We start from the raw sequence: 26,932 nt of genomic DNA on the forward strand, positions 1-26,932 counted from the left end.
GAGATGAGGCCACCATGGCGAAACAACAAAAGACACATTTCATCCTGGAAATACTAAGTTTTGGAAAAATCTACATGAGGCTTTTGCAGCAAAATCAAAGATGATGTGGGCAGATCAATTGCTGAGCTTACAACAAAACATTTACTGCAAATATCTGCCAGTGCTTTACATGCCCAGCCACTAGCAGATGCTCCCTTTCCCATATGCATCAATCCTCAGTTTGGAGGGTAGCCACTACTACTGCCAATCTGCTAGGAGGCAACTCAGGGTGATTTGTCCAGAACTTCACTTGGCTCACCTCTACAAAAGCTTAGCTTTTCATCCTGTATAGAATCAAATTTGCATCCTACCACTCCCATGCACAACACACTGATTTGCCCAAGTACTATTACCACTGTAAGAAGTCTTACAACACCAGGTTAAAGCCCAACAGGTTTATTTGGAATCACGAGCTTTCGGAGCGTAACTCCTTCATCAGGTGAGTGAAGAGGTAGGTTACACAAACACAGCATATATAGACAAAGCCAATGATGCAAGCTGATACTTTGAATGAGAGTCTTTGCAGGTAATTAAGTCTTTACAGATCAGGCAGTGCAACTGGAGAGAGGGATAATCACAGGTTAAAGAAGTGTGAATTGTCTCAAGCCAGGACAGTAGGTAGGATTGAACAAGCCCAGGCCAGATGGTGGGGGTTAAATGTAATGACACATGAATCCAAGATCTCCACATCATATATTGCCACTGATTAAGATTTGCAATGAAATTATTTCCAGTCAATCTTGCAACTTCCCTTTCTGCCACAAGTATGCCATCCCAGTGAGTTTTATGGGCCATATGGGTGCAAAGCATAAACATTAAAGTTAGGCTATACCTCTTGTAAGGTGCCATCTCCTCCAGCAACAACAATCAGATCAGTGTCTTCCATCAGTTCCAACAGCTTTTTTGCTTGGCCCTCATAATCAGTCTGCAACAGGAACATGGACAAGATCAGACATAAAACAACCACCAAACAGAAACTCAGGCACTTGGTAGCTTGTGAAGGAGATTAAACAATATATGACTGGAGGGAGAAAAATATGTAAAAGAAGGTAATGAAAGCTCAAAAAGAGCTGAAAGACCTCAGCGAGACTGATGAGGATAACAAGAAAAAACACAAAACAGAATGTGAAAGGATGCACCTTATAACCAGGTGCTACAGGTGGAATTTGTAAACCATGGAAGAAAATGTGTCACTTTCAGAGGTTTACAATACGTACAACACTAGCTCTTGAAATCTAACCTTACTTCCAAGTTAGCCTTTTTCATTAATCAGGAAATGTTCAGACATATTCAAATGTGCTACCAGATCAGAGAAAGGCTAATTTATATTTTTAAGCTCTTGTCAGGTTGCTGCCAGTCTTCACTCAGTGTTTTTGGTGTCAAACTCTCCCATTTTGCTGACTGCCTTACCGTCTCAAATAAAACCCTGGGATAGCGTTTAAGTGAAACTGGCTTTAGATTTTGGGGTGAGGTTAGGTTTTAGCATAGGTTAGTGAATTTATTTCGAGGGTTAAATTTACAATGTTGAACCCAAATTATTTCACGGGATGACTCTAACCATATGGATTTCCTGAAAACATGGATTTCCTGGAAACAGAGAGGGAGGAAACAAGGGTGGATCGATTAAGGAAGCAGATGTACTTTGTAACAACACCTGGTTTATTGCCATTTCTGCCCAATGTTTGCTGGTTTTGCACACTAGATCACTCCATCATATTCTGTTGCTACTTCGGTCATGTTTTGTCTGTAACGGTGTAGAAATAAAGGAGATAGTCTAAAGGGTAAAAATACCATGTTATTGAACCAATAGCATTCATTTTATCAGATAATGTCAGGGTGGCATGGTGGCACAGTGGTTAGCTTTGCTACCTCTCCGTGCCAGGGACCCAGGTTCAATTCCGGCCTTGGGTGACTGTTGTGAAGTTTGCACTTTCTCCTGGTGACTGCGTGGGTTTCCTCTGGGTGCTCGGGTTTCCTCCTACAGTCCAAAGATGTGCAGGTTAGGTAGACTGGCCATGCTAAACAAAATTTGTCCCTTAGTGTCCAAAGATGTGGAGGTTATGTGGGATTACTGGGATAGGGAGGGGAAGTGGGCCTAGGTAGAGTACTCTTTCAGAGATTGGTGCAGACTCAATGGGCCTCCTTCTGCACGGTAGAAATTCTATGATAACCATCAGCAAAGGTTTATGAAAGTCTTCTTATCGTGTTCTCACATTCATGGTTTAGCACACTGGGCTAAATCGCTGGCTTTTAAAGCAGACCCAGGCAGGCCAGCAGCACGGTTCAATTCCCGTACCAGCCTCCCCGAACAGGCGCCGGAATGTAGCGACTAGGGGCTTTTCACGGTAACTTCATTTGAAGCCTACTTGTGACAATAAGCGATTTTCATTTCATTTTTTCATTTTCAAATATGTCACTCCTTCAACTAAAAGCTATATATATGGTGACAGCTCACAAGGCCATTATCATAACACATTTTCCTTTTCTCTTTGGCCAATTTCCTCAGAGGAACCTGGCCAGGTCCCACTGTATTGAACATACCAACCCGTACTTCATAAAACTTCTATGCCTCCCAAAAATGAATTCAGATAAATTCACACTCAGGGATTGAAGATAATAATCCAGAGAGAGTGCACTAAGGGATTGAAGGTGACAAGGAAATATATGAATGGGTAAAATTCATACGTATTTGGATTATACTTTAGAATTGAGAAAATGGAAACTTATTCAAGTATAGTCATTTTAACTTGAATTATATACATGGCCAGCACTTGCTGACGCTTTGATTTCAACAGGTGTTGAACAGACCTCGTCTGTTCCACGCACAAAACAACAGCGGGGCCTTTCAAATTCTCTTCACACTAAGCAAAGATAAAAAAAGCTTGAAAGTCATTTTCAAAGGAATCTTAAAGCTTTTATGATGGCATTGTCTGTCCTTATTTACTCAGGAGTTATTCTTAAGTCTTACCGTAGCAAATTAGAAAAACCAGACTGTAAATATCATTCGATAAAAAGTTTAAAATCACTTCTTTAGAAATAAAAACAATTGGAAAAAAATAGCAAATATATTAACGACATATTTTAGGACATGACAACCATATACTGGCTCACAATATTTTAACAAATAAATAAGAGAATAATAAGGGCACACCCAAGAAGAAGAGTTAATCAAAGAGGCAACGCCCATTGCTGCTGAAGAATGATGTAATCTGATGTTCCAGATTCCTTTCAGAACATCAAAGACATTGTACAAAAAGTACTGAGAACCCGTTCAATGTTTCTCCAGTTGTCAAGGAGTTGGAAATCGTAAAGCAGACAGGTTTTGGTCCAACTGCCCCAACAACTAATCTACTCTGGATTCAGGTAAAGAGTTGCATTGAATATTGATGAGTGTTCGTAACTAGATATGTGTTTTTGAAGTTTTCTGCAATATAACTAAGACTATGGACAAGATTCTCCCTTTGGGTGATTATGTTCCCTCCCTTCAGAGAATTGCGACCAATTTACAGCCCTCCCCCCCCCCCCCCTCCCCCCGCCACCACCACCACCCCGGAAGTGCAAATCGGGAGGTGATTCAGTATCCCTTCTCCATGGAAATTTATGAATGGAATACGAGGGATCCCTGAGGAAATCCAGCCATCGGGCCACTAGTTTGAGTGAACGAATGAATTGGATATCGTAGCTTATTGTAGAATTAAAACTTTTGTTGCTTTCATTATCGTTTCCTTGTGGTAAGTGTGTCTGGATCGAACACTGGCGATGAGGATAAAGTGGAGCTACCACCGGCGCAATCTTCTCCGAACTCGGCCGACTTTTCATAGACCTCAGGAGGCCGCCTTACCAACAGCAGACATGCCACACATAGGAAAGTTGGAGGCTTTCGATGCAGGTATGGATGACTGGTCACAGTGTGGAAAGAATGCTGATTTAGCTCACCGGGCTAAATCGCTGGCTTTTAAAGCAGACCAAGCAGGTCAGCAGCACGGTTCGATTCCCGTACCAACCTCCCTGGACAGGCGCCGGAATGTGGCGACTAGGGGCTTTTCACAATAACTTCATTGAAGCCTACTCGTGCCAATACGCGATTTTCATTTTCATTTCAAGAATGTAATATTCTTTTCACACCAATGCCATCATTGGAGTGAGCTCCAGGTGGTCATCCACCTCCCGGCTTACAGGACTGCCACGTACAGCATGATCAACAACCTGATGTACCCGACCCACGGTCATTTGCGGACTTGGTCACACTGGTGGGTGAACATTTCAACCCCAGGCCATTCATTATTGTTTGGACTTTCCGTTTCCATACCGCCGACCAGGCCAAGGTGCAATCCATGTCTGAAGTTTCTGGCACACCTGTGGGCTTGCAGAGTTCTGTGAATTTGGCACAGGCTGCTTTACGTCATTCTCAATGCGGCAACTCAGGAAACTATTAGCTGAGCCATGGCTGGACCTGAAGAGAGCAATTGAAATAGCTTTATCCCACAAGGCATGCAGGAGTTACAGGGCATGGAAGGCCTCAGTCTAGGGTGTTCAACCGCCTGCAGAGAAACGCCTTTGTGGTCAGATGATTCCAATCCCCGACCCCGGGGGCGAAACCACCGAGAGCTGGAGCAAGGGTGGAGGGGCCAAGATGCTAGACGGGCGTTTCTCCTGACCTGGAAGAGAAGGCTGCCAGGACCGTGGTAAGAGGCACCAGAGAGATGGCTCACCCTCCCATCACCCCGCCAGATACGGCCACCGTCCCTGGGCTCAGACATTTTTTGTGGACGAGACAGCTAACAACTGCCAATGGCATCGCTACACCAAAAGTAGAACCAATACGAGTCACGCTCTGCCACCCGACCTTGATGGAGATGGCTACAGGAGGTGCTGTCTCCATCGTCAGCCGCTTCACTTTCAATCAGATCCGGTCGAGGATCCAAGCCTCATCTTTGCAAGATACATTGAAGCCAACTATATAGGAGAGCAGTCAACAATTGCCAGAACATCAGTGGTTCCCATCGAGTACAGACAGCAATCCGCCTGTTTGCCATTAATCGTGGTACGAGGAGGTGGCCCTAGCTTACTGGGCCAAGATTGGCGAAAAGATCTCCATCTCAACAGGCAGCGGGTTTGTCAAATGTGCCAGATGCTATACTGGCGAATTCCCCAAGGTGTTCCAGAAGGGGTCGAGTACCATCCGGGGGCTGGGGTCCATGGCAAATATCAGCATAGACCTATATCAGCAGCTGCGTCATTTTTCGGCCTTTTTACAGAGATAAAGAAACAGTTCTCGTCTTCATGCCTGCTTATACACATCGACCCTGCCAAACCGCTGATAGTCACCTGTGACGCTTCGCCATACAGCGCAGAGATTTTGGCTCATCGAATGGATAATGGCACAGAATGGCCCATCGCATTTGCCTCTCGGACTTTCACGGTATTGACGATACATAAACCCTTGCTGGGGTTGTTCAAAGAGGACAGGGCAATCTCTCCAGTCTTGTCTGTACGGATCCAGCGATGTGCATTACTGTTGCCGGCCTATGAGTATGTAGAATTTACAGTGCAGAAAGAGGCCATTTGGCGCATCGTGTCTGCACCAGCCCTTGGAAAGAGCATCCCACATAATGAGCCTACACCTCCATGCTATCCCCGAATCCCAATAATTCTACCTAACCTTTTTTGGACACAAAGGGCAATTTAACATGGCCAATCCACCTAATCTGCACTTCTTTGGACAGTGGGAGGAAACCGGAGCAGCCAGAGGAAACCCACGCAGACATGGGGAGAAAGTGTAAATTCCACACAGACAGTCACCTGAGGCTGGAGTTAAACCCAGGTCCCTGGAGCTGTGATGCAGCAGTGCTAACCACTGTGCTACCAGAAATGCCAACTTTTGTTTTTCTCTCCATCGATGCTGCCAGATCAACTGAGAGTTTCAGCATTTTCTGTTTGAATTTCAGATTTCTAACATCCACAGTATTTTGGTTGTGAATATTCATATAGTGGAACCCTCTCTGGCTCTTAAAGACAATGGCATTGCACAAGGGAGTGTACAGGTGCAATCAGATTTACTCTGGGTCAATCAGAAACCACTTCTTCCATACTGTTGCAGTAATTCACCCATAATAATGTCCATGACAGTATTGGTAGAATTGACCACCGCACAGTCCTTGTGGAGACAAAGCCCAGTCTTCACATACCCTCCATTGTGTTGTCTGGCACTACCACTGAGCTAAATAGGATAAACTTTGAACAGATCTAGCGATTCCACAACAGACGTATCAGATCTAAGCTTTGCAGTCTTGCCACATCCAGGCATGAATGGTGGTGGACAATTAAACAATTCCCTGGAGGAGGAGACTCCATAAATATCCCCAGCAAATATATGCAAAAGACAAGGCTGAGGTATTCACAACAATTTTCAGCCAGAAGTGTCGAGTGGATGATCCATCTCTGTCTCCTCCAGAGGTCCCCAGTATCACAGACGTCAGTCTGCAGCCAATACTATTCACTCCCCATCATATCAAGAGACGGCTGAAGACACTGGATACTGCAAAGGCTATGGGCCCTGACAATAGTGCTGAAGACCTGTGCTCCAGAACTTGCCGCACCCCTAGCCAAGCTGTTCCAGTACATCTAGAATACTGGCATCTACCCGGCAATGTGAAAATTGCCCAGGTGTCCTGTACACGAGAAACAGGACAAATCCAACCAAGCCAATTACTCTAACAGTCTCCTCACCAATATCAGCAAAGTGATGGAAGGAATAATCAGCAGTGCTATCAAACGGCACTTACTCAGCAATAACCTATTAACAGACGGTCAGTTTGGGTTCTGCTAGGGTCACTCAGCTACTGACCTCATTACAGCCTTGGTTCAGGACAAAATGCCAGAGGTGAGGGGAGAGTAACTGCCCTTGATAACAAGGCAGCATTTGACCGAGTATTGTATCAAGAAGCGCTAGCTAAACTGGAGTCAATGGGAATGAGGAAAACTCTCCGCTGGTTGGATTCATAACTGGCACAAAGGAATGGCAATCATCTCAGCTCCAGGACATCACTGCAGGAGTTCCTCAGGGTAGTGTCCTCGGCCCAACCATTGTCAGCTGCTTCATCAATGACCTCCCTTCTACCATAAGGTCAGAAGTGGGGATGTTTGTGGATACCTGCACAATGTTCAGCACATTTCGCGACTCCTACGGCGAATAGCTCACCTCCTGAACCTCCAAAACCTGTCCACCACAAATCAGGGATGTAATGGAATACGCTCCATTTGCCTGGATGAGTGCAGCTCCAACAACACTCAAGAAGCTCGACACCAGGGCGGCATGTGGCACAGTGGTTAGCACTGGGACTGCGGCGCTGAGGTCCCGGGTTCGAATCCCGGCCCTGGGTCACTGTCCGTGTGGAGTTTGCACATTCTCCCCATGTCTGCATGGGTTTCATCCCCACAACCCAAAGATGCGCACGTTAGGTGGATTGGCACGCTAAAATTGAGAAAAGAAAATAATCGGGTACTCTAAATTAATTTAAAAAAAGGTCGTCACCATCCAGGACAAAGCAGTCTGCTTGATTGCTCCCCATTCCACAAACATTCAAACCCTCCACCACCGACACACAGTGGCAGCCGTGTGTACCATCTACATGATGCACTGCAGTAACTCACCAAGGTTCCTCAGAAAGCACCTTCCAAACCCACAACCACTACCATCTAGAAGGACAAGAGCAGCAGATACCTGGGAACCCCACCACCGAGAAGTTCCCCTCCAAGTCACTCACCATCCCGACTTAGAAATATATCGCTGTTCCTTCGCTGGGACAAAATCCTGGAAATCCCTCCCTAACAGCACAGTTGGTGGAGCTGCATCTCAAAGACTGCAGCGGTTCAAGAAGGCAACTCATTACCACCATCTGAAGGGGAACTAGAGACGGGCAATAAATGCTGGTCTAACCAGCGATGCCCACATCCCGTAAATTAATTTTAAAAAGATAGTCACAGCAATATTTCTTTTACATCGCAACCCTAATCTAACCATTGCAAATCAAGATTCCACAGTAAAATGCCTTCTCTCTAAGCAGCAAAATGTTGATCACATATCAAGGTCTAACAAATACCTATTTTTCAGATTAATCAAAAGACTTGAACTAAATGTCATTATTTTCATTTATTTGATTGCATGGTGTTAGAAAACCCTAGATTGATATGTTTAAGAATGTGAATCAGCTATATTTACAAATGCTATAAAATTTACTTTGCATCTCATGCTGCAAATCACAACTGGGTGTCACTTCATTCTGGGTTTCTGTCACAACCTTTACTAAATACAATTTTTTGTTGAATCCTCACCTTAACCACTGTTACATCAAGTCCAGCAAGATGTAAAATTGGTGCTGCATTCTTTTCAAAGAGATTTCTTGCTTTTCTGAAGGAATTAAACAGAAATCGTTGAGTTTAGGGAAGTTTCTTGAGCTTACTTTCAGATGATGTGGCAATAGCTGAGCTGCATGTTACCAAATTTTATCAAGATTGGAAAATAATGAAAAAAATTAGCTAGAACCAGATACTGATTTCCTGTTCACAGAGTTTGCTGGTATCTCTCTCCAATCTGTCATTGGCAGTGCATTCATTACCACATATTTAGCATGGTTTCCACTTCACATAGTTATTGAAGAAAGAAAGAGCACTTGTATAGTACCTTTGCAACTTCAGCAAGTCCCAATACACAAGATCCACTTTAAATTAGCTTGCCTTGTTTCCTGCATTCCAACAGCGATTACCCCTCAAAAGTACTAACTGTGAAGTTAGGTTGAGAATGGCAACATGTAAATTCAAATCTGTTTTTTGTTGTCTGGCGTAGTACATCCATCTTGATGCCAATGCAACATATTTAAATAATCATCCCTTTAATACATTTCAACAATTATTCAAGTGTTCCTCCAAGTTTCTATCTCTGACTCATTGTGCTGTAAATATGTTTAGGCGCCAGAGGGATTATATTTTGTTAATGTTGCATCTGACTGTAGAGACGGTCACAGTTTAATTTTCTAGCTAAAAACATGAAAAGCTATTCAAGTATATGTTGTTAGAGCTAGAGAAAATTACTTGGCATAAAGGGGAAGATTTAAAGCACTCCATATTCATAATAGGCCAGACTGGAATAATATTGACATAGCGATAAAACATTGTTAGGGCAGCACAGTGGTTAGCATGCTGCCTCACAGAGCCAGGGATCCAGGTTCAATTCCAGCCTTGGGTGACTGTGTGGAGTTTGTACATTCTCCCAGTGTCTGCGTGGGTTTCCTCCGGTTTCCTCCCACAGTCCAAAGATGCGCAGGTTATGTGGATTGGCCATGATAAATTGATCCTTAGTGTCCAAATGTTAGGTGGGGTTATGGGGAAAGGGAGGAAGTGGGCAAGGTTAGGGTGCTCTTTCGGTTGGTGTAGACTCGATGGGCCAAATGGCCCCCTTCTGCACTGTAGGGATTTTATGATTGTTCTTTGTTGCCACATTGCTGATAAATGCAGATAAAAAGAATCTATAACGTGCAATATCTCTTACTGAGATGTTTTAAAAAAAAACAATGCGATCCTTCAATAAAAAACAGCCATCAGGATTAGTCTCCGAAAAATCTCACCCTTTGCAAGCAGCTGGATTGAGAAAAACGGTGGCTTTTTTCACCTTTGCACTGATCGGTTGAAGCTGGTTTCCATATTCCTGAACAAAGACACAAAGTAGTTGATCAGAAAAAGTACACACACTGCAGAAGGAAAAGCAAAAATCTATCATCGTATCAGCAGGATATGAGATAACCAGGTTTGCGTGATGTTCTGTGACCATTGAGACATGGGTAGCCCTGATCAATAGGTTGTACAGCTGCAACCAAAGTCGTTTGGGGGAGTTTAGACTCAGTTTCTAGTGATCAGATGCCCTTGCATACATCTTCTAAAGTATCAGTCACACACAAGTCTATAAACGATTTGAATTGGGAAACAAAAATGATATACTGGAGTGCTGGGGGTTCCATATTCCGTGGCTGGAATAGAGATTCATACTCGACATGGGAGTGCCCAGTGCTGAAGTTAAAAAATGTTTCATTACAAATACACTTGGGAGACTTCTAGTGACGGGGATGTGCTGAGTAATCGAACATCAGGTGGCTCTCCTCCAGAACACGGGAAAATAGACACTTTTGGCTGAAATTAGCCCGAAGATTTGGACTCATTCATCTCCTCAACTATAAAGACATGGAAGAAGAAAAGTATTCCAGAAAGCAGTAGCCCGAGAAGCCGCAGGGAAGCCAGAAATGGTGGAAAAGGGCAAGAGCAGCAAGCGAGCGAGTCGGCGGACTCACGCGGTGAGGGGTCACCAGCCACCCACGAGAGGGGGAGACTAGCGACCAGGACGGTGGGCTTCCCCCCCCCCCCCTGGCGACAGTTGAAAGACATTCCTAACTAAGGAACTGATCAAGGTGGCAGTCAGGGTGGGGGAGGCGATAGCCGCCATGCAGACGGGACTTGACGGGATGGCAAAGAAGCTGGACGCACAGGGAAGACTGATTCAAGAGCTGGAAAAGGCCATCGACCAACCAGAGCGTCGCCCTGGAGGCAGACATAAAAAAGGTTGTTGGCATCCCAAGGGATCCTGACAGGAAAGGTCGAGGACCAAGAGAACCCATCCAGGCGACAGAATATACCAATAGTGGGCCTGCCAGAGGGGATCGAGGACAGAGACCCAACTGACTACGTGGCCCAGATGCTGGGCAACTTCATTAGACAGCTTCCCCAAGCTGCCGGAGATCGACAGGTCCCACAGGTCACTCTGACCAAAGCCCATGGCCAGGGAGCAGCCGAGGGAGATAACAGCCAAGATGCACAGATACCAGGACCAGGAGAGGATCCTGCACTGGGCTTGGCAGACCAGGCAAGCAGTTGGAAGGACACAGAATAAGGGTGTATGAGAACTTGGGGTGGACCTGGCACATAACCTCGCGAATTCGGCCCTGTACAAGACAGTGTAACATTCGGGATGTTATTCCCAGCCAGGCTCTAGGTGATATGCCAGAATAAGAACATTATTCATCACCCCGGCAGGGGCAGACGAGTTTGTGTGTGGCATAGGACAAAAGGCAAACAAGGGCAGCGGTGAGGAAGACACAGTGAGAAAAAAAAAATGATGGACATGGACATTTTGTGCGGGACTGCACTACCTTGCGAGGAGTAGGAGGACGAGCTCATAGGTAGGAAGGGGCAAGGGTAGCAGAGCGCAGAAAAGCGTGAGGAGGAGACAGAGGACAGCAACGGAACAAGCATAGGAGGGGTTTAAAACAACATGGGAGTGGGGCCACCACCTAGCAGGAAAGCTAGCGCAAGGAAGCTGAGGGAGGCGGCTGCGGCACATCCCCCAGCAGAGGGAGTGCCCGGCAGGGGGGAAACACAAATGATAAAGAAGGGAAGGGCTCCACACTGGCTTCAGCAGGTCAGTTCAGGATGATGGAACAACACAGCCACTTTGGAGGGTCCCTAAACACCAGGAAACCCTGGAGTGCAGAGGCTCACCCACGTGACATACATACAGTTGCCGGCTATGTTGGGTGGTCCTGGCCTCATGGTGACAATGGTGACCGTGCCCATTTTGGATGGCCCCCTAACAAAGGGAAACCCCGGAGTGCAGCTGCGCATTCAGCAAAAGTATGGTTGATCCCCCTCAGAAGGAGGGAGGGGGAATAGCAGCACCCCCCCCCCCCCCCCCCCCCCCCCCCCCCCGCCCATCGGACTTCTACAAAAAAATTCACGCTGGTTCTGCCACCTGTGGGAAATGTTGACAAACCCGCTAGCTGAAGCGCTCGCTAGCGAGGGACACCCTGCCTCCAATGCTTACACAGGGGGGAAAGAACCAAGAAATCCCTAAACAACACTGAAAAGGAGAAGAAACATGGGAGGCCTGGCCGAACTTGCAGTAACACCACTGGGCAGGCGCGGCTGAGGAAGTGAGGGGATGGGTGAAGGAACCAAAACACGGAATGGATGAAGATGGTGTCCTCCTGTACAGGACAACCCGCCGGACCCTCGCCATGAATCACTCCCATCCCCTCAGCAAAACACTCAAGCAGTCGTGGTAGTTGCAAACAGAACCTGGAACCAGGTGAGGCCGAACTTTGGTCTACCAGAGGTGTCCATTATGGTCCCCAACTGCAGCAACCACAAGTTTCTGCCAGCCATGCTAGATTCCATCTTTTAAGAGGTGGATGCCCCAAGATTGTGGGGGTGATGGTGGGGGTCATGCCCGAGAGTGGCAGTCTTCAGGGTATCGGACCAGCCAGAACTTCATATGGGGAAGAGAGCTGACCCCCTTGCCTTTGCTTCCCTAATCGCACACCGGGCAGACCTGCTCAGCTGGCAACCCACAACTGTAGACTGGCTGGGAGACCAGTCGGAATTTCTCCATCTGGAAAAGATCAAGTACACCATCTGAGGGTCTGAAGATGGCTTCCGCAAAGCGTGGGGGGCCATTCACCAACCTGTTCCAACACACAGAAGCCAACAACAGATACAGCCGGGGGGGGGGGGGGGGGGGGGGGGGGGGGGGGGGGAGAACGCACGGGAGAACAGAAACGAGAAGGGGGGGGGGGGGAACGACCCTGGAGGAAATACTAAGGGGTCAGCCAGAGATAGAGACCAACATGGGAACCAGAGGACCCAACACAAGCCACACAAAAAAGAACCCCAAACGACAAGCAGGGAACAGGAGGGAAGAGCGAAAAAGAAGGGAGGGGATGCCAAGCGACAGGGAGAGGGAAGGGAGAAGGAGGGCACTGCCCACAGACAAACACCGAACAACCACCCATGGTGAAATAAAGGCCAAGGTTAAGACATGAAACAGCAAAAGAGGGGAAATGGGGGGGGTGGGAGAGACAGGTGCCAAAGAGGAACATGTAAATCATAACCGTTGCATCTACTTTTACATATAGTGTAAAAATGTTACTTTAATAAAAAATATTTCCAAAAATAAAACACTTCTTCACAAAAGCAAACCGCAAAATGCATCCAGCAATGCAAGTTGGAATTCTAACCAGCAAGTTGAAATTAAACTCGTACAGTTCAATTGATTTATTAACAGTATATTCAGGAAAAGTATCCATCAATTGACTGATGCAATAAGGTATTAGGGTTACATTAGTAAAGTCAACAAAACTTTACAAGGCAGTAAAAAAAACAACTCAAAATACGGTTAACAGTCATGTCAACCCATAAAGCAAGTTACAGCCTTGATACTGCTTTCCAACTTTAAACATTACAAATAAGCAGCTTACTTTTATTTAACTTTCAGTTTAAGTTTCCATTATGATCAACAGCTGCCATAATAATGGTAGCCGGGTGTTCTATACATGTCACACAAGAGAAATGAATGTTAGACGGGATTTACAATAGCTGAAGAAACATAGAACCTAGAATCACGTTGTACTTTATAAAAATGCAACATCCTGCATGTGTTTACATATAGGATAACAACAGTGGTGCACTGAGGTCATGCACAACTAGAATGCCTGGAAGTGTTAAAATTGGCATTTAAAAAGAAACAAATCAGCATTTAAATTAAACGCATATTTTTAGTTGAGACATCATAAAGACCCCAAATTGTAGCCAGCAGAACACTTTAAATATTTAGACTCAACTGTCACTCCAGACAGCCGAGGCTCAGGATTCGAGAAGAAAAACTCCACAGGCCATCCAACTTGCTGGTAATCCCAAGACACAGTGCAATAGAAAAACAAGTCTATACAGCAATGTCAGACTAATGCAATGCTGGCTGTTCAATACTCATTGGAGACAGCCTCACCAACTTTACCAGCTTAAAGTTTATGGAAATATACAGAAAGCTACTGAAATATTACTGAAAATACCATGTTTGTAGTGCTGACACAGTCATATAGGGATAAGTGTGGGTAATAGCCGACAAAAATAACAGCAAAACTGATTGCTCATATTTTTCATTTAGATAGAAGTATGTTGTTCTTAGTACAACCAGCCAAGAGTAGGCAAAGGTACACTGATACCACAGCCCTTCTTGGAGCACTGATTTATAGGGGCTGTTTAGCACAAGGCCTAAAATCGCTGGCTTTGAAAGCAGACCAAGCAGGCCAGCAGCACGGTTTCGATTCCTGTAACAGCCTCTCCGAACAGGCGCCGGAATGTGGCGACTAGGGACTTTTCACAGTAACTTCATTGAAGCCAACTCGTGACAATAAGTGATTTTCATTTCATTTAATTTAATTTAATTTAATTTAATTTAATGGTTAGCCAAATGCTCTTCCAGCTGCACAGATAGGAACATAGAACAGTACAGCACAGAACAGGCCCTTCGGCCCTCAATGTTGTGCCGAGCATGATCACACTACTCCAAACCCACATGTCCACCCTATACCGACCCTAACCCCACCCCCCACCCCCCCCCCCCCCCCCCCCCCCCCCCCCCCTAACCTTACAGGACACTACGGTCAATTTAGCATGGCCAATCCACCTAACCCGCACATCTTTGGACTGTGGGAGGAAACCGGAGCACCCGGAGGAAACCCACGCACACACGGGGAGGACGTGCAGACTCCACACAGACAGTGACCCAGCCGGGAATCGACCCTGGAGCTGTGAAGCATTAATGCTAACCACCATGCTACCATGCTGCGGTATGAGAGGGGATTTTGATGTCATGAAAGAGTCAACTGGACAGACAGATCATGCTATAAAGCCCACATTTGTTGAGAGGGCATGTAGAGAAAGGAGACACACAGACAGGAAAATATGTTATCAGGCAAGAACAGTCAAAAACTTCAGATTTGCTCAATCTAGCCTTTGAGCTTGACATCACCAGTCTCTTGCATATGCCGGCTAACTGTCCCATAAAATCAAGGGATTACCTTTGTGTCAGTCATATGATAGTAGAATATTGTAGGGTCGGCTGGTTGGCTAGTTTGTGATGCAGAGCAACGCCAATAGCACGGGTTCAATTCCCATACTGGCCGAGGTCATTCAGGAAGGCCCCGCCTTCTCAACCTTACCCACCACCAGCCAGCTCTCAAAGGGGAGAGCAGCCTATGGTACTCTGGGACTGTGGTGATATTTACATTTACAGGGTCGTAACAAATGAAAGTCCTATTTTACATGAGTAGGATATGATTATCTCAATTCCACATGCATTCTCTCCATCTTCTAAATGGCAAGCAGGTAAATACTAATGAAATATAGTCAATTTGAAATCAACCAGCCAAATTATTATTCACATACATGAATGAGCAGCCATGATATGGAGATGCCGGCATTGGACTGGGGTGAGCACAGTAAGAAGTCTTACAACACCAGGTTAAAGTCCAACATGTTTGTTTCAAACACTAGCTTTCAGAGCACTGCTCACCTGGGGAAGGAGCAGTGATCTGAAAGCTAATGTTTGAAACAAACATGTTGGACTTTAACCTGGTGTTGTAAGACTTCTTACTGTGAATGAGCAGAGTAATTATTACAGCAAACGTTAACGCGACAGAATTGTCACAACACAAGAGGGCATGGTGTCTATGCTGACTCTCCTCAGCAAAACTTTACTTTGCTATTCCCCCATCTTCTTTCATAGCCCTGCAAATTCCTCCTTTTTGGTAACAATCCAACAATCTTGAAAGCCTTGATTGAAATGCCTCCACCACTCAGGCAGTGATTCCAGATCCTAACCACTCTCTGCTTAAATTTTATTTGATGCATCACCATTGCTTTTTTTGCCAATTACCCTAAATCTGTGCCTTCGTTTTCACCATCCTTCCACCAATGGGAACAATTTCTCCCCATCTTTGTCTCGAACCTTCATAATAACCTTGAATACCTTTATCAATTCCCCTTTCAACATTCTCCAAGCAAAACAGTCCTAACTTACCTAATCTATGTAACTGAAGTTCTTCGTCCCTGAGACCAGTCTCATGAATCTATTTTGCACTCTTCTCTATATATTCCATAACGTTAACAAAGCATGCTACACTACCCCAATTGGTGGGCTAAATACGTCTTTTATACATCTACTCACTTCTGTGCTTAAAATAAAAAGATTTCCTCTTTTGGTTTGGCCAATAAGAACAAGTTACCACCAACCTTGGAGTGGACAGCCAATCTGCAGCTGTGCTTGATGAATGCAACCATTCCAACATACTACAGGTAGATGTTAGCTACAAATTCCTATTGTCTCAAACGGATAACAGTTTTAATGGTTAGCCAACCTTCTAGCAACAAAACTTAGAAACAAAATCAGTTCCTCCTTATCTCAGTGCTTCCAGCCACAAGTGATTGTTTAAAAAGTTAGTTTCTTACATCAAACTTTATATAAAAACAGAACACATTTAAACCAAGAACTATAAAACACATTTGATGAGTTTTATCCTGGTAAGCCAAGAAGTTGAAGTATTGTAAATGTTCTTCGTCCAAAACAGAGCAGGACAAATGTGCTTCTGGTTTTACTGTATTGGGGATGCCCTGACAAATAGAACATAGAACAATACAGCACAGAACAGGCCCTTCGGCCCTCGATGTTGCGCCGAGCAATGATCACCCTACTCAAACCCACGTATCCACCCTATACCCATAACCCAACAACCCCCCCTTAACCTTCCTCTTTAGGACACTACGGGCAATTTAGCATGGCCAATCCACCTAACCTGCACATCTTTGGACTGTGGGAGGAAACCGGAGCACCCGGAGGAAACCCACGCACACACGGGGAGGACGTGCAGACTCCACACAGACAGTGACCCAGCCGGGAATCGAACCTGGGACCCTGGAGCTGTGAAGCATTTATGCTAACCACCATGCTACCGTGCTGCAATATTTATGTATTATACCAGTAGAGATTTGGGACCCGTTCTAATTGTAGATTGGGGGGGGGGGGGGGGGGGGGGGGGGTAGATCATAAACATAATTAAATCTATAACTTGCATTTTATATGGTGCCTTAATGTGGAAATGATGTGGAGATGCCGGCATTGGACTGCTCCTTCAGGAGCAGTGCTCCGAAAGCTCGTGTTTGAAACAAACCTGTTGGACTTTAACCTGGTGTTGCAAGACTTCTTAATGTGGAAATGCATTGCACCAAGTTACATACAGGTGTAAAGAAAGAATGGACGTCGAAACAAAGAACAAGGGCGGGATTCTCCAGTCGCTGGCCCCAAAATCACGTTTGCCGATCAGCCTGAGAATCCCCGTTCACGCCCAAACGGGGGATGGTGCTGCTTTCGCGATGCTTCCCCCCCCCCTCCAAAGCAGTGTATCGACGGCCTCAGGACATTGCCCGAGGCCACCCCCCGATACTCCGCCTCCGACCGGCCAAGTTCCCGAAGGCATCGGTTGCGATTATTTTTAAACTATTTTGCTGGTATGGACAGCTGGTCGGGAACTCAGCATGGCGGCTACGGACTCAATACAGCGCCGCCACAGTCAGAGGAGGGGTAATCTGCGGGCAGAGGGGACTTTGACAGAGACGGGGACACTGTCCGGGCCACGCGAGCCGGCTAAAGGGGAGGCACTATTTCCCAGGCTGGGTCTGCGAGCAGCCGGTGCCATGTTGCATGGCTTGGCCACTGCTGTGCGCATGCGCGGCCATGGACCCAGCAATTCTCCAGGCCGTATCGGTAGCTAGAGCCGGATGCTCTACGCTGCCGTGATTCTAGCCCCCAGCCAAACGGAGGATTACTGGCCGCTTTACACCATTTTTCTGGAGGTAAAAAGCCACCATTCTCATGCCGGCGTGGGGACATAGCCTCAAAATCAGAGAATCCAGCCCAAGATATTAGAAAAATTACTCAAAAGCTTGCTCATTTTAAATTTTTGTTTCAGGTGTCCCACATCTGTATATTTTTGTCTCTCGAATCGCTGATTTAAAAATATTTTACATGGAGAACATGGATTAAAATTAACTAATCTATGCAGTCACCTCCAGAAATTGAATTTCCTGTATGCAAGTTACTCGAAAGTATATAATACTGCAGCATCAAGGTATCACTGAGCCGAACAATATAAAGTTATATCTTACAGAATAATACACAAGAGCAATATCAAATTCGGTCAACCCAGTTCTTGCTATTCCTCCTACGTACTAGAGTTAATGGGGTTGATTTTCTACTTCTCACCCAGGAGCAAAAGTGCCGTTGCAAATCAGCCGCCTGTAATAGAAGTCATACAGTATCTATTGGCAAACATTGGGAGTGACAAATGTGGGCAGCCTCTGTAGCAACTGGCCAATCGCAATACCAGATTTATATCCAGAGATGCAAACTGAACTTTTGCCCTAATGTCTCACTCAATGCCTGCAAAGAGGATTGGAGTTAATTACAGCAGCTAACTAACCAGTAAGAAAATAATTTGAGTTTGCCTTACCTCTGCTTCCTGACATGCTGCCCTGCGCAAGAGGTTGTCCCTGAATGATACATAAAAAGATATGTCAAGTGACCGTATGGAATGGCAGACATGCTCATTGAAAAGGCTATTTCAGCCCGACTTAATATTTTATTCTTTCTCAGTTTTTAATGTCGTTTGGATTTTATATCTGCCTGGACTGTACTCAAAACAATAATTTTCACTGTAACTTGGTACATATGACAATAAATCTAAATCTAATCTAAATCTAAAATGAATCAGTTTTCTCAATGAATTCTCCCATTCATTTCTATCAAAATGTCTTCTTGAGAACGTAATATGACTCACAAAAAGGCAAATTATTAATAGGCCTACAACATAATAACCTCAATATCCTGTAGTAACTAATACAATTACGTAGGTTTCACAGGTCGGCGCAACATTGAGGGCCAAAGGGCCCGTACTGCGCTGTAATGTTCTACGTTCTATATGCGTAGAGACATTCCATGCTGGTTCCCCTGTGTGCCCCCTCCCTGCAATTTGGTGTAATCTGCTAATTTAGAAATTCTATTTTTGATTCCAAAGTCCAAATCATTAATGAAAATTGTGAACAGCAACCGTCCCAGCAAGAATCCTTGTGGAACATCATTCCTACCTTCTGCCACTATGAATAAATCCCCTTTATTCCCACTGTCTCTCTTGAAATTTCTGTTGCCTATGCCTAGGCATTATTCATACACCTCTAGATTGTTGCCTGTATCTTACCTTGATGCTGGTGTATCATCGCCAGTGATGTGGAGATATTGGCATTGGACTGGGGTGAGCACAGTAAGAAGTCTTACAACATCAGGTTAAAGTCCAAAAGGTTTCTTTCGAGTCACTAGCTTTCAGAGTGCTCACCTGATGAAGAAGCTGCACTCCGAAAGCTAGTGATTCGAAAGTGAAAAGTGATGATTCGAAAGTGAAAAGTGATTCGAAAGCTAGTGATTCGAAAGTGAAACGTGATTCGAAAGCTAGTGATTCGAAAGTGAAACGTGATTCGAAAGCTAGGATTCGAAAGTGAAAAGTGATTCGAAAGCTAGTGATTCGAAAGTGAAAGGTGATTCGAAAGTGAAAAGTGATTCGAAAGCTAGGATTCGAAAGTGAAAAGTGATTCAAAAGCTAGTGATTCGAAAGTGAAAGGTGATTCGAAAGTGAAAAGTGATTTGAAAGCTAGTGATTCGAAAGTGAAAAGTGATTAGAAACCTGTTGAACTTTATCCTGGTGAAGTAAGACTCCTTATTCTGTCTTTGAATTCAACTGGCAGCCCATTCTGCCATTTCCGCTGACTCCACATTCTTTAACCTTATTCATTTGTCTATTATGGGGCATCTCAAAGGTTTTCTGAAAATTTGCCACAAGTTTGAGGTAAATACAGGTGACAAAGGAATAAAATAATATTTCAATACTGATCCAGTAATATTAATTGCTCATTGTAAATTTAAGTGTCACATTACTAAAAGAAAAAGTGACAATTCCACAAAGATTAGTGACAGGTTAGAAGATTGGACAGAATATAAAATACAGTCGGTCTGGGGAAATAATAATGAATAAATAAGGAAAATTGTAAGTAAATTTGCATCTGTCTTCGTTGTACAGGATACAAAGAACATCCAAAAAATATGAATGCATCAAGAGGTGAAAGGGAGAGAGGAACTTGAAACAATTACAATCACCAGGGAAAGAGTAGAGAGAAAATTATTAGAAGTAAAATCTGACATGTTCCCAAGCCCTGATGGACTTCATCCTAGGATCATAAAAGGAGCTGCTGTTACATTTTCAATATTCCATAGATTCTGGAAAGGTCCCATCAGACTAATATAGCTTTTCTATTCAGGATGGGAGGTAGCCAGGCATCAGGAAAGTACAAGCCAGTCAGTTTAACATCTGTCAGAGGGAAAATGCTGGAATCTATTATTAAGGAGATTATAGTGGGACATTTTGAAAATCTCAATGTAGTCATAGAATTTACAGTGCATTTGGCCCATCGAGTCTGCCCCTTGGAAAGGGCACCCAACTTAAGCCCACGACTCCACCCTATCCCCGTAACCCAGTCACCCCGCCACGCCTTTTGGGCCAATCCACCTAACGTGCACATCTTTGGACTGATGAAGGAGTGACGCTCCAAAAGCTAGTGATTACAAATAAATCTATTGGACTTTAACCTGGTGTTATAAGCCTTCTTACTGTGCCCACCCCAGTCCAACGCCGGCATCTCCACATCACCTTTGGACTGTGGGAGGAAACCGGAACACCTGCCACGCATATATGGGGTGAAAATGCAAACTCCATACAGTCACCCGAGCGGGGGAATTGAACCCGGGTCCCTGGAACGTTGAGGCAGCAGTGCTAACCACTGTGCCGCTGAGGCAAAGTCAACATAGCTTTGAATAATTTATTAGAACTCTTTGCAGCAGTAACAAGCAATGTGAATGAAGGGGAACCTATGAATGTGGCGTCCTTAAAGCCAGAAAGCATTTGACAAGGCGCCACACAAAGAAAGAGCTCATGATGTAGGGTACAGCATATGAGCATGGAGAGAGGATTGGTTAGCTATTAGGGATCAAAGTAGACATAAATGGGTCATTACCAGGTTGGCCAGATGCAATGAGTGGAGTGCCACAGGGATCAGTGATCGGACCTCAACTATTTATAATCTATATCAATGACTTGGATGAAGGGACAGAGTGTATGGTCGCTAAATTTGCTGATGACACAAAGATAAGTAGGAAAGTTGAGATATAGATAGGTTAATTGAGTGAGCAAAAATTTCAGCCAGCAGTGTAATGTGGGAAAATGTGAGCGTGTCCATTTTGACAGGAAGAATAAAAAACAGCATATTATTTAAATGGGAAAAGATTTCAAAACTGAGGTACAGAGGGATTCAGGTGTCCTGGTACATGAATCACAAATATTTAATATGCAGATACAGATGTGATTAGGAAGGAAAATGGAAGGTTATTGTTTATTGGAAGGGGAATGGAATATGAAAGTTGTGATGTTTTGCTACAGTTGTACAGGATATTGGTGAAACCACATCTAGAGTACTGTGTCGGTTTCTTTTTTTAAGATAGGATTATAACTGCATTAGCAGCAATTCCAAGAAGATTTTGCAAGGCCTAAATTCACTTGAAAATCTTGCATCTGTCAATTTCCAGGTGTTAAGATGTACAACATTGAGTAGGCAAAATGATGGCAGATAGAGGTCAATGTGAGGAGGTCTGAGCTAAGCCAATCCACGTCAGATGCAAAAAGGAAATCAGAAAAGCAGATTTGTTAAGAAAATGGCAGTCTACGGAATTAAGGGGAAAAGGTTGCAGTATGGATATGGAATTGACTCAGTAACAGGAAACAGAGGGTATTTTTCAGACTGAGGTGTTTCACAGTGATGATCCCCAAATGTCAGTTTTGGGTTCATGACTCTAAAATGTTAATAAACAACCTAGCCTTGGATGCATGGAACATTATACGGTTTGTAAATTATGCTAAACTTGGAACACAGTAGAGTAAAGAGGATAGTTATAGACTTCAGGATGGCATGAAAGTGAAATAAGCACCATGTTAGATGGAGTTTGTTGCAGAGAGGAAATACGAAGCAATCCATTTTGAGAGGACAAATATGGAAAAATAATGTACTATAAATGGCATAATATGTAAAGGCCATTGAAAAAAATAGATACGGTTGACCACAATATTGCTAAGGATGAAGATGTTTAGTTATAAAGAGGTTGGAAAAAATAGTAACATTCTCCTTGGAACAGAGAAAGTTAAGATATGACCTAATAAAAGGTTAAAATGATGAGCTGTTTTGATATTGGAGAGAGAGGAAAAACTACCCCCTCTAATGAGAGGGTCAATAATCTGAGTTCACAGATTCTAAATCACTGGCAAAACCTTGAGAGGAGAACAAGGATTTATCTTTCATTCAGAGTTGTCAGATTCTGGAATGTTCTACCTGAAAAGGTAATGGAGTACGATTTATTAAATAATTTTAAAATGGAGCTGGACAGATACTTGAATCTGAGATGAGTTACAGATAGAAGTTGGGGACCTGTGACTAAGCAAAAAGGCCGCAACGGCAGAATAGGCCGAATGGCCTTACTCTGTGCTTTAACTTTCTGCAATTCAGACAGGGTTAAGACCTGGAATCCACTACCTAAAAGAATGGTGAAATCAACTTCCAGAGGAAATTATAAATGGTAATATCTTCTTCCGGTCTGAAGATCAAGGGTGATTTAATTGATGAATTAAAATGATTGATGAATGAGAGGTTCCAGGGAGGAGAATGGGGTGAAAGAAATGAAGGATCGTTTTTTTGGAGGGGCAGGCTTGGAGGAGTTGAGGGTGAAGCATGGGCTACAGCGTGAAGGCTTCAGGTATTTGCAGATGCGGAATTTCACAAGAAAGGTCTACCTGACCTTTCCAGTGGCACTGTCCTCCTCATTGTTGGACGTGCTGCAGGTGGGGGGGACTGGAAGGCGGGGTCATTTTGGCAATTTACGGTGGGATCATGGAGGAGGCCAAGGAGTCTGTGGAAGGGATTGAGGCCAGTGGGAGGAAGAGTAGGGGATGGAGTTGGAGGAAGGATTATGGTGCAAAGTGCTGCGAAGGGCCAATGCCTCGACCTCATGCGCGAGGCTGGGTTAATTCAATTAAAAGTGGTGTACAGTGCACATTTAACGAAGGCAAGGATGAGCCAGCTATTTGAGGGGGTGGGAGTTGGGGGGGGGGGGGGGGGGGGCAAGCAGTGTGGGAGGGCTCCAGCCAATCATCTCCATATGTTTTACTTCTGTCCGAAATTGGAGACATTCTGGGAGGTTGTTTTTCACCACCATGTCTGAGGGTCTACATGTGAAATTGGAGCCGAAACCGCCATATTCGGGGTGTCAGACCTGTTTGAAGTTGCAGGCGGGTGCGCGGGCAGATGTTTTAGCCTTTGCAGGCAGGTCCTGTTGGGGTGGAGATCAGCTTCTCCCCCCTGTGTCTCGGCGTGGCTGGGGGATCTAATGGAGTTCCTGTATCTGGAGAAGGTGGTACTTGCTCTGAGAGGGACAGATGAGGGGTTCCACAAGAGATGGGGTTTGTTCATCTTACATTTTGGGGATCTGGTTGCTGTCAAGGGGTAGGGGGGTGCTGGCGTTGGGTTTATTTGTTTAAAAGATGATTGATGAAAAACTCAATAAAGGATAGTCAATGCAGAGAAGCTTTTCCCTCTCCTTGGATGGTGGAGTCAAAACAAAGGGGCAATTCTTAAAATTAGAGCTAAACTACTCAAGAACAAAATGATAAAAACAAAGCTTGATGGTAATTATGGAATTCTCTACCTCAAAAGGCCATGGCTATAGATTCAAATGAAATTTTGAAGATTGAGATCAATTGGTACAAGTAAGGTTTATCTGATCAAAGTCAAGAAAGAGTTAAAGTACCCAGCTGGCACAATCTGAATGGTAGAACAGGTTGAAATGCCTACTGCAGCTCTTGTGTCTCCTTTGTCCATTCCCAATCACTAACTGCCTCAGGGGGCTTAAAGCAACAACCTCCTCACAATATTCTTCCTTGCCGACACGCACCCTGGCCAAATCCCAGCCCCAGGGCAAATTACCACACCACCATAAAGGCAGCATGTCACTCTGGCTTTGACAAAGAGTCATCGGACTCAAAACGTCAGCTCTTTTGTCTCCCTACAGATGCTGCCAGACTTGCTGTGATTTTCCAGCATTTTCCCTTTCGTTTCAGATTCCAGCATCCGCAGTAATTTGCTTTTATGTCACTTGGCTACTCCTGTCCATACCTGCTACCCATTACCTGTGGCCCAAAGGTGTCCCATTAAACTACCATGAGTTAAAGGATCATTTATCATTCTCTGCCCAGTTAAAGGGTCACTTCTATCTCTGAAGACACAGGCAGGATGGTCAAATGGGCAGATAAGTGGTAGATGAAATTTATTCCCGAAAAGTGTGAAGTATTACACTTTGGAAGCAGCAATTTGACAAGGAAATATTCAATGAATGGCACCACACTGGGAAGTCCTGAGGAACAAAGGGACCTTGGCGTGTCTGGAAATAGATCTCAGAGGGCAGAAGGGGGTTAATAGGGTGGTGAAAAAGGCATATGGTACACTTGCCTTTATCAATCGTGGTATAGATAACAAAAGCAAGAAAGTCATGTTGGAGTTATATAGAATATTGGTGAGGCCACAACTGGAGCACGGTGCGCAGTTCTGATCACCATTATAGGAAGGATGTGATTGCACTGGAGTGGGTGCAGAGGTGTTTCACCAGGATGTTGCCTGGGATGGAACATTTAAGTTATGAAGAGAGGTTGGATAGGCTTGGGTTGTTTTCACGGAGTAGAGGAGTCTGAGGGGACACCTGATTGAGGTGTACAATATTATGAGAGGCATGGACAGGATGGATAAGGAACAGATGTTCCCCTTCGCTGAAGGGTCAGGTCCGAGGGGACGCAAGTTCAAGGTGAGCGGTGGGAGGTTCAGGTGGGACTTGAAGAAAACGCCTCTCATCCTTTAAAAAGTGCCTGGATGAGCACTTGGCACGTCTTAACATTCAAGGCTATGGGCCAAGTGCTGGCAAATGGGATTAGGATTGGCAGGTGACTTTCATGCGGGGGTGCAGACTCTATGGGCTGAACGGCCTTTTCTGCACTGTATTTTTCTGAGATTCTGAATCTGTATTGGTGCTGTCCCGGTTACAGGGTCATTTCTAACTCTCTGTATTGCTGTTGCCCCGGTTACAGGGTCATTTCTAACTCTCTGTATCGCTGCTGCCCGGTTACAGGGTCATTTCTAACTCTCTGTATCGGTGCTGCCCCGGTTACAGGGTCATTTCTAACTCTCTGTATCGCTGCTGCCCGGTTACAGGGTCATTTCTAACTCTCTGTATCGGTGCTGCCCCAGTTACAACGTCATTTCTAACTCTGTATAGCTGCTGCCCCAGTTACAGGGTCATTTCTAACTCTCTGTATTGCTGTTGCCCCAGTTACAGGGTCATTTCTAACTCTGTATCGCTGCTGCCCCAGTTACAGGGTCATTTCTAACTCTCTGTATCGCTGCTGCCCCAGTTACAGGGTCATTTCTAACTCTCTGTATCGCTGCTGCCCAGTTACAGGGTCATTTCTAACTCTCTGTATCGCTGCTGCCCCAGTTACAGGGTCATTTCTAACTCTCTGTATCGCTGCTGCCCAGTTACAGGGTCATTTCTAACTCTGTATCGCTGCTGCCCCAGTTACAGGGTCATTTCTAACTCTCTGTATCGCTGCTGCCCCAGTTACAGGGTCATTTCTAACTCTCTGTATCGCTGCTGCCCAGTTACAGGGTCATTTCTAACTCTCTGTATCGCTGCTGCCCCAGTTACAGGGTCATTTCTAACTCTCTGTATCGCTGCTGCCCAGTTACAGGGTCATTTCTAACTCTGTATCGCTGCTGCCCCAGTTACAGGGTCATTTCTAACTCTCAGTACTGCTGCTGTTATAATACCGGTATCGGTTGTTCAACCAGTTGACTGCCCAGCTCAGCCCGCAAACCCCGGCCGCCGTTTTCTTCCAGTGATTGCGGACGGTCCTCAGCACCTTGGCCATAGTCCCGGCCCCAGAACCCCGGCACCGATTTCACTCCAAATCCAACTGGTGCATCCCCCTCCCGTGTCCGGAAACGAAGCTCCCGCTTGTTCACATGGATACCGGGTCCGTGAGTAAAGCTGTCCGGCGACAACAACCGCCTTTGCACCGGGTTCCACACAGCAATCTGGAGCTCCAGGAAAGGCATCAGATCTTTGGTTAAATGCAAACTTACAGCCCAAGATGAATATGCGAGTAGCGGTTAATTTTTTTTAAATGGACACAATAAGTTAAATATCATAACGTGCACATGAGAATCTTCTGAAATAAATAAGATGATCAGAGGAATAGATAGAGTAGACAGTCAGAGACTTTTTCCCCGGGTGGAACAAACCATTACAAGGGGACATAAATTTAAGGTGAATGGTGGAAGATATAGGGGGGAATGTCAGAGGTAGATTCTTTAGCCAGAGAGTAGTGGGGGCATGGAATGCACTGCCTGTGGAAGTAGTTGAGTCGGAAACATTAGGGACGTTCAAGCGGCTATTGGATAGGTACATGGATTAGAACATAGAACATAGAACTGTACAGCACAGAACAGGCCCTTCGGCCCTCAATGTTGTGCCGAGCCATGATCACCCTACTCAAACCCACATATCCACCCTATACCCGTAACCCAACAACCCCCCCCCCCCCCCAACCTTACTTTTATTAGGACACTACGGGCAATTTAGCATGGCCAATCCACCTAACCCGCACATCTTTGGACTGTGGGAGGAAACCGGAGCACCCGGAGGAAACCCACACACACAGGGGGAGGACGTGCAGACTCCACACAGACAGTGACCCAGCCAGGATTCGAACCTGGGACCCTGGAGCTGTGAAGCATTTATGCTAACCACCATGCTACCCTGCAG

At 45.1% G+C, this 26,932-nt stretch overlaps 1 protein-coding gene across 3 annotated transcripts in view; it reads right to left on the reverse strand.

The window, feature by feature from the left end:
* Positions 1-26,238, reverse strand: part of agk (acylglycerol kinase) — a 54,752-nt gene extending 28,514 nt beyond the window's left edge. For 2 of the 3 annotated variants that reach the window (XR_005458321.1, XM_038780437.1), the window contains exons 1-4: positions 25,936-26,238; positions 18,426-18,465; positions 9,663-9,742; positions 872-964 (exon numbers count right to left, since the gene is read on the reverse strand). Coding sequence is in view for 2 of the 3 variants with exons in the window: in XM_038780437.1 (XP_038636365.1) it covers positions 872-964; positions 9,663-9,742; positions 18,426-18,465; positions 25,936-26,223 (501 nt within the window). In the remaining variant the exon portion in view is untranslated. Of the gene's footprint in view, positions 1-871; positions 965-8,373; positions 8,450-9,662; positions 9,743-18,425; positions 18,466-25,935 lie in introns of all 3 variants that reach the window. The other variant, XM_038780438.1, reaches the window with a different exon arrangement.
* Positions 26,239-26,932: the final 694 nt, after the last annotated feature.

The sequence above is a fragment of the Scyliorhinus canicula genome, chromosome 20 (genome assembly GCF_902713615.1).
Source record: "Scyliorhinus canicula chromosome 20, sScyCan1.1, whole genome shotgun sequence".
Taxonomy (NCBI): domain Eukaryota; kingdom Metazoa; phylum Chordata; class Chondrichthyes; order Carcharhiniformes; family Scyliorhinidae; genus Scyliorhinus; species Scyliorhinus canicula.